The 12,551-nt window shown below is 40.4% G+C and overlaps 1 protein-coding gene across 8 annotated transcripts in view; it reads right to left on the bottom strand.

The window, feature by feature from the left end:
* The window catches only part of PRUNE2 (prune homolog 2 with BCH domain), a 249,271-nt gene that overhangs the window by 192,349 nt on the left and 44,371 nt on the right, over positions 1-12,551 (bottom strand). For all 8 annotated transcript variants that reach the window (XM_087858856.1, XM_087858859.1, XM_087858857.1 and 5 more), the window contains exons 2-4: positions 6,471-6,575; positions 3,141-3,343; positions 684-847 (exon numbers count right to left, since the gene is read on the bottom strand). In XM_087858856.1, the coding sequence (XP_087714982.1) occupies positions 684-847; positions 3,141-3,343; positions 6,471-6,575 (472 nt within the window). The remainder of the gene's footprint in view (positions 1-683; positions 848-3,140; positions 3,344-6,470; positions 6,576-12,551) is intronic.

The following is a 12,551-nucleotide window of genomic DNA, read 5'->3' on the forward strand; positions in this document are numbered from 1 at the left end:
GTTCTATGTGAGGCAATACTGAATTTTTGTGGTAACTTTGTGCCACCACAGTCAGCTAACAATTTCCAGGTTAGAAAGCCCTTTTGGAAGCAGTGTGGGCTCCATGGATGGAGATGAAAAATACTGAAAGGATAATCGATGACGAAATGCTGGGAACACAGGGCTGAGTTAGGACGGGAAATGTTACAAGATGGGGGCCAATGAGCTGACAAGGTGACTATAAAAGCCCCAACACACAATCATCAACATGAAAGGTGTTTATTTTGCCATCCAAGCAGTATTCCACAAACCAAGCATATACAAGTATCAGGCGACATTTCAAGGTGAGGATGCGGATTCTGGCCCCGCATCTTACCGCTGTGGGGTCCGAATCACGTCTGGAAGCTGTCGGCCGCCCGGAGGAGCCATCCCAGCTCCCCGACAGAGCTGCAACAGTTCCATTTAAAACTCCTGTCTAGGGAAACAGCAAAGATCCTTCATGGCTATTTTTAAATGCACATTTTTAATATGCAGTATAATGCTACTCTTTAACAAACTCTTTACTCCCTGCTTCTCTGATGAAGCTTCCCGTGGTCTTTCAAGGGGTTGTTAACCCAAGAATGGATCACACTCATTCTGCATGAGCAAGTCGAGAAACACTCCATTAAGCCTTCCAGTATTTAATAGAAAGAGCCATCTCTCACCTCTGAGGAGATGAGCCAGCTGCTCGGTGATGAGCTCGGGAGCCTCCTGGAGAATCTCTTTCACCACAAGCGAAGAGGAAGACTCTCGGAACTCAAGGCCGCCATCGCTCTGCTCCACCGGATTAATGACTTTGACAACCGCCGGTTCTAACACTTTGTCCTCACTGTAAAGCAAATGGAGGAGAGGAAGACAAAGAGATATGGCACATTTTCTTACTTTCTGGAAGTATGTAATCCCTACTCCCGCACAAATGACCTCCTCTCAACAGCCAAAAATCTGAGTAAGCTCACATGACTCAGAAGAGAGGACCCTTATTCGATATGCCTTCACATTCCATTTCGGCAAATTCACGCCCCAAGAGTCTTAGCAGGTAGCCCCTCACACCTCAGCACTTCTATCTCCTGCTTTGCTATTGGAAAATAGTAATAATAATAATAACCATAATTAATAATAGCTAACATTTACTGAGCCTCCGCTACAGGCCAGACACCATCATCAGGCCAGACAGAATATCACCACGTCTTATACTATAAAATGACCCTACGAAATGGGTTCTAGTAAAACGCCCATTTTAAAAATGGGGAAATGGAGGCAGAAGGAGGTTAAGAAATTTGTCCAAGGTTTGCAAAGCTTGTAAGCAGACTAACTTGTGTTTAAACTCTGATAATCTGGTTCCAGAATTTGCACCTGGAGAAAAGCTACTACAGGCTGAGTTACTTCCACCGTCATCCTTTATATGTGAGGTAAGTTGGCTTTATCGAAGGCAGAAAGATGTGATTAAGACTGACGTTGGTTTTTCCATCTGCCAGAAACAAATGATTGGCAACGAAGGAAGTAGAGATTGCGATTTATTTTTGGAAAGCATTCTGCTTCATGAACAGTCCTAAAGCTGGAGTTCACGGTGTCAGTCCCAACACCAGCTTAAGTGTTTCAGTTTCGTTGGGAGCAAAACTCTTCCAAAGATTCTGACTGACACACACATTTCATAGTTCACGCCTTTGGCTTTTTGCAATACTTGCATTAGTCGGTTTGAAAAAGTTAACACATAAATTTCGTCAAGCAGGTGACCATCCTGAGCCCTGATAACTGAAGCCAGTCAAATAAACTCCCAGTAACTCTTAGCCAGTTGTTAACAATTGTTTCATAAATATTCAAAAGAGGGGCCCCTGGGTGGCTCAGTCATTAAGCAACTGCCTTCGGCTCAGGGTGTGATCCCGGCGTTATGGGATCGAGCCCCACATCAGGCTCTTCCGCTATGAGCCTGCTTCTCCCTCTCCCACTCCCCCTGCTTGTGTTCCCTCTCTCGCTGGCTGTCTCTATCTCTGTCAAATAAATAAATAAAATCTTTAAAAAAAAAAAAAAAGAACTAATTACCTGAAAGGTAGTATTTAAAAATAAATAAGTAAATAAATAAATAAATAAATATTCAAAAGAATTTACGTGTCAAACGGCATGGGGATAAAAACAGCCCCACGCAAGCAGACTGTTTTCAAAATTCTTTATAACAAATGAACGGCATGATTGGCATTACCACGTATTCATACCTGAATACACTTCCTAAAAAGGGTGGAATAAAAAAATTAGATAATTGTACAAGTTTTTCTTTCATGTGTACTCACATCAATACCCACTGGTTAATGTCCTAAACCATTAGCAAATTGGCAAAGTGTGCAAAAAACTGTTGTCTCAAACTAGAGGTGTTTCCCTGGTGACTCTTCATTCGGTAGCACCACTGAGCTTATCGAAAGAGCATCTTTGTGTTGGGTTGGAAAGTCCTTGAAGGCAGACAATTTGTCTCATTCCTCTTTATGCACATTTAGATTCTTGTACCAGTTAGCAACTCCTGAGTACTTACTGAAGGAGGCAGAAGACCCAGGGTTAATCCAAACTATTCTAGTAACTGCATGGGGTACCTTGGACAAGTCACTTGCAACAGTGGGGCTCAGATTTCTTATCCATAAAAGAACAAGTTCGAGCTACATGAACTTAAAAAATCCATCCTGCTCTTATGGTATCAAATGCTGTGAATGAATGAGCCAATGATCGATGACTTTCATAGCTGGTCCCTATGATTTTTCATTTCACCAGTGAGATATCTTTCTTAAGAACCTTTCAGTTTTCTTTAGTGTTTAATTTCAGTTTTCATTACATAATTACTGCATCAATACCTAGGACTGTTTGTGTTGCTATTATAAACTGTTTGAAATGGTTCAAAACTATAATTTTGGTCACTGCTACGAAAACTTTCCACTCAAAGATGTCATATTTGAAATAGAAAAGGCAAAAGGGAGGAGTAGGATAGCCTACATTTTGCCACAAGAGAAGAAAAAATATTCTTTTTCTTCTGATGTCCTCTGCTGTTCATGCAATCTCCCTAGGTCACAAAAATCCTGAACAAAGTGAGACTTCCCATAAGAGCCTTGGTTCAAGGATCGAACCTCCCTCCGGAGCCTTACCTGGCCAGCACGTTGCTGCCAACAAGTGTTACAGATAACTTCCCTTCATCATTGAGCTGATGCAGATTAATTTCATCTCGGAATATGTGGAATGATTCAGAGATATTTAGCTCTTCTAAAATAAACCTTGTCTCGGTGAAGTAATTGAATTCAGTTCTTGGTACGTTCAGCACTGGCAAACAGAGGACCCCAGGTGGACTGACCTGTGAAGAAAAGAGTTGACTGAATCACCACCAGCAGCAGGAGGAAAGAGCACAACTCCATTTGTCACCAGCCCGGGGGCAACAGTAAAGGGAACAAAAGTCTTCTGGCTTCACTCACCCACATGACAGGCAGAATGAGCTCTTCCTGAACCCAATTAGCAGGGCATTAGCGGCAGATAAATGGCCCCTAATATTTTTTAACCTCTTGTTACTTTTTTAGGTCTTATTTCAACTCCTCGACAATTAAAAAAAAAATACACATACACATGCACATTCTCCTTTTCAGGGGAAACAAATTCATGTCTTTATGGAATTGGCAGAAAATTAGAATGATTGCAGCCGGACAGATGAGGACTGTGGTGACACAGGACGGCATATATGTCCCATCTACATGGGATGCCTGCCATTCAGCTCCAGCCAATGGTTTACACATGAAAATTTTAAGTCCAGGATAGGTGAATCTTTCAATTAAGAAAAGCTGGAAATCTAGATTCGGGGCTGTTATCCATGATGTTTGTTACCATCTATTTTTCTAAATTGAAAATACTATGTAGGTTAACAAAAACTCGTTGATGAGCCAGATCTGGCCCACAAACTACCAGATTGTGATTTCTGTTAATTTCTTATTTTAAAAAATTCACATTACTAACAAATCTGTTATTAAAAATTTGTGATAAGAAGGGGAAACAGGAGAGGGGTAGGAGTTGGAGAATTTCAGATTCACAATAATACACTTAATTTTCTATAGGAATTTGTTAAAAATAAAGGTGCCTTTAAAAATCACTATGAATGCACAGTGATAAACCCCAAATATCACTCAGAGAAGGTAGGGTTTGGTAACACTGAGTTTTTGCATAAAGTAAATGGACTTTGTTCTCACATCATCACTAGCTCTGTCAAAGCATAGCGCTCATTTCACAATTTTAATACCTTTGTCATCTATCTCCCTTCCTAGCATTAAGAAAGCAGGGATTCCGGGCACCTGGGGCCTTCCGTCGGTTATGCGTCTGCCTTCAGCTCAGGTCATGATCCGGGGCTCCTGGGGTAGCACCCCACTTCAGGCTCCCTGCTTAGCGGGGAGTCTGCTTCTCCCTCTTCCTCTGCCCCTTGCCCTTGCTCAGGCTCTGTCTCTCTCTCCTTCTCTCTCTCTCTCTCAAATAAATAAATAAAATCTTAAAAAAAAAAAAAAAGGCCGCAGGGTTTTTTGTCTTTTTGGTTCAGTTGTATTTCCTACTGCATAAAACAGGCTGGCGCAAAGTAGGCATTCAATACATATTCGTTGAGTGAAATAAATAAATCCCCCACTGCTATAGTACACAAAGCGAAAAGCCATTCCAACAAAGTACCTTTTCTCTTACCTGTCAGGCTAATCCTGAATCACAATGGTGCAATAATCACTAGAAATTCATGTATGGCAAGTTATTTTTTCTAATTAATTGACTGAGTTGTATCAAACCCCTGATACTGAAACTTGAGTCAAGTGCATGTGGCCTAAGGCTATCCTGGGGCAGGACCTGTTTTGAGGTTAGGATCAGAACTAGGTTCTAGCCCCAGCCTCTGCTGTGTGACTTGGAGAAAGCCATTTTCCTTCTGTAAACTCAGTTTAACCCATCTGTAGAATGGGGCTTACCTACCAGAGTGAAAAGTATTTAAATGGAGTCATACATGGGAAGTTGCAAAGCTCTGCATTGATTCTATGGTTAATACTCTCAGAGAAAGTCACCATGTTCTCGGGGAAAAAATTCAAATGGAGGTGCAGACCTCTGGTCAGGGGCAGGGCCCAGTAAACTAAGAGGAATGCCCAGAAATAGAACAAATTCCAGGATGTGACCCTTCAGTAATTCCATATTTGTCCGCATGCAGAATGGAGAGCCGTAGAAGGAGAGAAGAGATCCATTTTATCTATCACAACTACTTTCCCACTGCTTTGGTCTCGTGTTATATTCATTCAAGACGTTGCAGTTGGTGGTGATGGTGTTATTATATAATTTCCTTAAGAGTCCATATCACTATCGGTCTGAAACCCAGTCTGGTTCAGTTAACTCTATGTTCTCAGGACAGACAACATTTTTTTCTTTTCTAGGAGTCAAAGAGTCCAGTTAATAGGATTAAAGCATTTAATATGCATGTCTTGACATAGGCACATTTATCTCCTTATGCCAATTAATCTCCCTTGTAAAGTTCAACAAATTCTAAGACAAATTTGATATAAAGTCCATATATAGAGATCAGAATACTTAACCTGGCATTTTTGTCAGCTCTGCCCTAAGGCATTCTTGCCACCCACAGCTCATTCTGGAAGACTGGGTTTCATGTGAATTTAAATCACTCGAGATCAGCTATGCCTACTCTCAGAGCCAAGGATCCAAACAGGATTGGAATAAAACAAATCAGACTCCGGAAAATTAAAAATTCTGTGAAATTGGAAATAGCACCAAGACACTCATCATGTGCTTTTTTAGACTTTGAGGTGACGCATTATCACGGGCTGATGAATTTTATGAAATTGAAAATTTAAAACAATTTATTAAAAGGTCTTTTCCACCTCTGTAGGAATGTTATAGACTTCACAGGGTACAAAGATTCTCACTCAAGGGAGATTATCACCAACTGAGATTGACCTTGCTGGCAAAGTCAGGGCTAAAAGACAGGAACAGACTATAGATGTGACATGTCGTACCTCTATTACTGAAAATTGCAGCCAATATGCTCTGTATTTCATGTAACGTTCACACATATATTTTTCTATTCCCAAAAGGAAGACTAACCAACAAGGACGATAAAGGAAAACAGGAAATTCTGACCCTCACCTTTGTTAGTTCTCTGAATTCCCACAAAAGTAAACAACTACTATATATTTTTTAAAAAATTTGTATTTGGAAGCATTGATCTTATTGAAATAATGTTTCATGAAGAAAGTAGATAAGAAAAAACTAGACAATGCCTAACATATGTAGGTGACCAATAAATATTTGTTGTGTAATGGATTATAACACAATATTCTCTGCCACAATAAAACAGGACATGAAATTTAAGTGAATGCGTTCCTCGTTTTTCCAGAAAATGTTTGTTCTTATGAGTTTCATCATAATTCAAATATAAAAAGCATAATCTTCTTTCCCCTCACCTTGTCTAGAAAGTAAGCATATGTGAAGGCAGAAATGAGAGAATCCAAGTCACATGATTTATGTCCAATAACCACATGGACCTTCTCCAAGCGTTTGCTTCGATTCTGAAACAAATACAAACAAAACGTCACAATTTAACGTGCAACAGATCAATATAAAAAGGACACTTTCCAACCTTTTTTTCAAAAGTATTCCTTAGCTATATTCACACACAATTGCAGAAATTCATAAATTTATCATGAAGTTTTTATATAAGGACACAAAATTGCAGAATATGTTTAACATTCAGAAATGCTCAAATTCTAGTGCATCTTCAGAAACAGAAAATTGTGGGTTCACAACCTCGGGAGGTTTCCCAGGTAACATCTGCAAGTGACCTCCACATGCAGAGGACAGGGAGAGAGCAAAAAAAGAGGCAGACCCCTCCAGATGGGAGGTGGTAGTTTAATAAACAAGGAAACCTACTTACAAGGCTTGTGTTGGGCACGCCAAGATAGGTAGATCTTCACACCCATCTGCCAGAATCTTAAAAATTTATACAGAGGCCTCCACTGGGCTCAGTCACAGGTGGTCTCAACATCACATTACTCTCTTAAGGCTGTGTCGTTGGAACAGCTCCCACTGTGGGAACGGTGGACAAAGTGTATGTTCCAAGGATAGGATAGAGGGTGACGAGCCTCCAATTGCCCAGGTCTAGCTCATGAGTCAGCCATTAGTCATGTCCTCTAGATGAAATCTTCCAACAAAAATGTGGTCTTGCTAAGATTATTACAGTCTAACTTGATATGAATTGTGTCTCTGAGTCATAATTTTTTAGTAAAATATTATTTTGGTCCAAAGGAAAGATCCATAGTATAGTGGTCCCCCTTTATCTGTGGGAGATACATTCCAAGACCCCCAGGGGATGCCCAAAACCGCTGATAATACTGAACCCTATATATACTGTTTTTTCCTATACATACATACCTATGTAAAGTTGATAAGCTAGGCATAGTAAGAGATTAACAACAATAACCAATAATAAAATAGAACAATTATAGCAATATACTGTAATAAAAGTTATGTGAATGTGGTCTCTCTCTCTCTCTCTCTCTCTCAAAATATCTTATTATACTGTACTCACCCTTCTGGTGACGATGTGAGATGATGAAATGCCTAGGTGATGAGATGAAGTGAGGTGAATGACGTAGGCACTGTGACATAGCATTAGGCTACTACTGACCTTCTGACAACGTGTCAGAGGAGGGTCATCTGCTTCCAGACTGCAGTTGACTGTGGGTAATGGAAACCATGGAAAATGAAACCATGGATAAGGGAGAATACTGTATTCTATGTCATATCCTTATATAAGATGTTCTTTTTAAGATTTTATTTATTTATTTTGAGAGAGAGAGAGCATTCATGAGTGGGGGGACGAGCAGAGGGAGAGGGAGAATCTCAAGCAGACTCTGTGCTGAGCAGGGAGTCCAATTCGGGGCTCGATCCTATGACCCTAAGATCCATGACTTGAGCTAAAATCAAGAGTCAAACCAACGAACTGAGCCACCCAGGTGCCCCTAAGATGTTCGTAATTTGAGAGACGGAGTGACTTTTTTCATTTGTCCTTGGCGTGCAACACACAATTTGGTAATGATTTATTTTTTCATGCCACATTTTGGGTGACAGGTTATGTTCTCTCTGCATTATATTCTATAGTTTAGCAAATGAAAGTGGTAATATTTTTTCCTCCCCCCAGGAAAGGGTATGATTAGTACTATTGCTCTAAAAATACAAATCAGTTGCTATTAAAAAGCGTACATAGTCACCTCTCTGGGAGAAGACATACTCTTTTTTTTCCTGGTTAACTTAATAGTTACTTAAAATTCCTTTATAGAAGGCTGAACTCCTTGTGAAATACTGGGTTGAAAATGCCAAAGAAGCACTTGCTTCTAGAAAGTTCCATAACAAACCTGTCTGATAATGATGACTGTAATCTAAATTAACTTCTTTTTTTTTTTTTAAGATTTTATTTATTTATTTATTTGACAGAGATAGAGACAGCCAGCGAGAGAGGGAACACAAGCAGGTGGAGTGGGAGAGGAAGAAGCAGGCTCATAGCGGAGGAGCTTGATGTGGGGCTTGATCCCGTAATGCCAGGATCATGCCCTGAGCTGAAGGCAGACACTTCACGACGGCGCCACCCAGGAGCCCCTAAATTAATTTCTTTATAGTATGTCAGAGATGGCACATATGTGTACTTCCCCCACTTTTCACCCTTTGTTTTAATTTCTCTTTTTAGGACTGACTAGTACAATATCACTCAAAGAGGCTATATAAAAAATTACACTGTTCATGACTATTCCAAAAAAGCGACTTATGTTTTCTACAGAACAAAGACGATGCATTACTTAGTAACCTACTAGGTATTTTACAAATGAATCTATGAAGCTGCTATTGTTGGTGTGGAACTACTGATGTCAGAATCGGAAGCAAGTTTTTAAACAACGAGGCTGTGGCCAAAAAAAACCATAATATGTGTTATTGCTAAATTAAAATAAACATGTATTTTTTCAAATATGTTGAGATACTGATCTTTAGTAAAAGAACATGACTTGAAAGTATGATATAAACTCTCTGAATATAATTACAATTCCCTTCCCTTCATCACCACCAACTTCAACCCCCTTCCTTCCTCTCCCAGCTTCCTTCACTTAACTTCATAAATTTATAGCTAGCTCACTTGTACCCTTGGGGGTTCTAGTAGAGGCCCAGTTCTCATCTGAAAGCCGGACTGCTTCCCCGTGCAAGACTGTCAGATATTCTTAGAAGTACCTACAGAAATTTAGGTAAATGGGATTATATTCCATTACAACACAAACAAATGCATTAGGAAATCTTATTACTGTAGAAAGCTGTTCTTCCGAGAAGCTTGAAGGTCTAAGTAGACATTACCTCATTTCTCCTCTCAGAACTTGTAAGGCAGTCAATAAGAAGATTAACAATACTTTTTATAGGTCAGTGGAGTCTGTGATGGGGGCAGGATCATTTCCAGACCCCATGACCCGGTACAGGGAGCCCTCTCCCCTGCCCTACGCCAACCACTCCACAATGCCATAATGACTTCAGCATCCACAAAATAAGTGAGCATGGAGGTTGAGAGAGAAAAGAGAATGTTAAATATGTATTCTAAATATAGCAAGACTTTTATAGCATCAAAATTACCCCAAAGTAGACCTATCTGCTTTCTTGTCTAAGTTCCACAATTCCAAGGCACAGCTGTTTGTTCAATACTCAACTTGCATGAAAGATATGCGGGAAATAAGACTTGTGTACAATTCATTGACACTTGTGTCAAGTCTAAGCCAATTATTACTTTAAAGAAAGAAGCTAAATAAGATTGTGAACCCAAAGCTTGGTGGACGAATTCTTACAACTCAGGAATCTTCCATGACAGTGATTTATTCATTCTTGTTCATTTAAAGAGAAAAACATATGTATCATTTTACAGGTCAGACTATAGAAGATCCCGGTCATCTTGAGGGTTCTTTTTGGTGCCACATGCCTCTCTCTTTATGCTCTCCTGTGTCTTCTCTGACCACCCTTCTTCCCACACATCAACTTCCCTCATACTGGTGGCCTCTTTGAGTGCCATTTGCTCTTGTCTCCTATCTGCAGTCAATGCCCCAGGACCTAGGCTCCAATTCCATCTTTCCCCCACCACCCACCTCCATCAAAATGTGCCATTCTGGTGTCCATGCTATCAGGGACCCATCTGTTTCTCTACAAGCAATTCCACACTTTCATTTTAAAGAGACCTTCCAGGGATTATGGGGCACTCCAAAAAGACAACCAGAAATTTCAAATTGGCTGGAAATGTTGGACCAGACAAAAGAGACTTCACAACTAGAGGTAACTTTGGAGCCTGCCAATGAGCGCTTAAGAGTGAGAGGCTCAGGAGCGCCTGGGTGGCTCAGTCAGTTGGGCTCCTGACTCTTGATTTTGGCTCAGGTCATGATCTCAGGGTCCTGGGACCAAGCCCCACATTGGGCTCTGTGCTCAGCATGGAGTCTGCTTGGAATTCTCCCTCTCCCCTCTGTCCCTCCCTCTGCTTATGCTCTCTATCTCTCTCTAAAATAAATAAATAAGATCTTTAAAAAAAAAAAAAAGAGTGATAGGCTCAGCCTCAAAAAATCTCGGTTGTTCCTAAGTGCCTGAACCCTACCAAAAACCACTAAGATATAATTAAAGTGCAGCAAAAGTTAGATATTACTACACCCACATTCCAAAAGACTTCTGCCTGCTTAGAGGAATAAAAAATGAAATCAGCTATGTAACCTCAAACAGTAGGTGAGCTCAAGGAATATGGGGGATTTGGCTTTTCAAATTGGGGGTCAATGACCAGAGAATGCAGGCTCCACTTTCAAGCTTCCAACCACAAACAGCCTTGGCAGTGTGAACAGACCAAGCACAGGGGTCAATTCCTGGCAATAAGTCTGGGGACTGATTTCCTATGTGTCCAAGGATGGTAACGGGGGTCCTTACGATGCCTGGTCTACTCTGGCAGTGGTCCCATCTACAGGGCAGCAGTGAACCAGGTTCCTGGAACTGAGAACTTGCACTCGCATTTGAGTACAAGGAGATATGATGAACCAAATAATTAGATAATAAGTTAAGGGGTAGGGTTCGCTGGGATGAAGATCATTTGAGAAGGTGACATTTGAGAAAGGCCTGAAATGAAGAAGTGGGACCTAAGAATATCTCAGGCCACGGGAATAGCCAGGGCAAAAGCACTGAGGTGAGACTATGTCCAGCATGTTCAACAAATATTTACTGCCTAGTGTATACATTTTCTAAATGTGACCTTGTAAACTCCTAGCCAGGAGTGAATGGATCTGGCAAGTAAGTATCTATTCCCTATTATTGACACAAGCACACTAAGCATTAAGCAATCTCAGGAGACAGAAGATTCATTGCTAATGCCTAAACCCAATGCTGCACAAGCCCAGCACAGAATGGAATCCTGATAATGGATAGAAATAGATACTATACTGCTTTGTCATCTACACTTCCAAATAGATGGGCAGAATCTTTCCTTAATCAATGTGTAAAAGAAAATATATCAAATATGCCAGTATTCCAGATCACAATTTTGATATGCTTTCAAAGTGTAATCCTATTCGACACAAAAATGGGACTTCTTAATGAAGTTTAGTTATCTCTTTTAAAAGACCTCAATGTAAGACAGGAATCCATTAAAATCCTAAGGAGAACATAGGCAACAACCTCTTCAACATCAGCCACAGCAACTTCTTTCAAGGCACGTCTCCAAAGGCAAGGGAAACAAGAGCAAAAATGAACTTTTGGGACTTCATTAAGATAAAAAGCTTCTGCACAGCAAAGGAAACAGTCAACAAAACTAAGAGGCAACCCACGGAATGGGAAAAGATATTTGTAAATGACACTACAGATAAAGGGCTGGTATCCAAGATCTATAAAGAAATTATCAAACTCAACACCCAAAAAACAAATAGTCAAGTCAAAAAGTGGGCAGAAGACATGAACAGACATTTCTCCAAAGACATACGAATGGCTAACAGACACATGAAAAAATGTTCAACATTATTAGCCATCAGGGAAATTCAAATCAAAACCTCAATGAGATACCACCATACGCCAGTTAGAATGGCAAAAATTAACAAGGCAGGAAACAACAAATGTTGGAGAGGACGTGGAGAAAGGGGATCCCTCTTACACTGTTGGTGGGAATGCAAGCTGGTATAGCCATTCTGGAAAACAGTATGGAGGTTCCTCAGGAAGTTTAAAATAGAGCTACCCTATGACCCAGCAATTGCACTACTAGGTATTTACCCCAAAGATACAGATGCAGTAAAAAGAAGGGGCACATGCACCCCAATGTTCATAGCAGCAATGTCCACAATAGCCAAACCGTGGAAGGAGCTGAGATGCTCTTCAACAGACGAATGGATAAAGAAGATATGGTTCATATATACAATGGAATATTACTCAGCCATTAGAAAGGATGAATAACCACCATTTGCATCGACATGGATAGAACTGGAGAGGATTATGCTAAGTGAAAA

The sequence above is a fragment of the Ursus americanus genome, chromosome 34 (genome assembly GCF_024610735.1).
Source record: "Ursus americanus isolate L20-20 chromosome 34, mUrsAme1.1.p, whole genome shotgun sequence".
In the NCBI taxonomy this organism is placed as follows: domain Eukaryota; kingdom Metazoa; phylum Chordata; class Mammalia; order Carnivora; family Ursidae; genus Ursus; species Ursus americanus.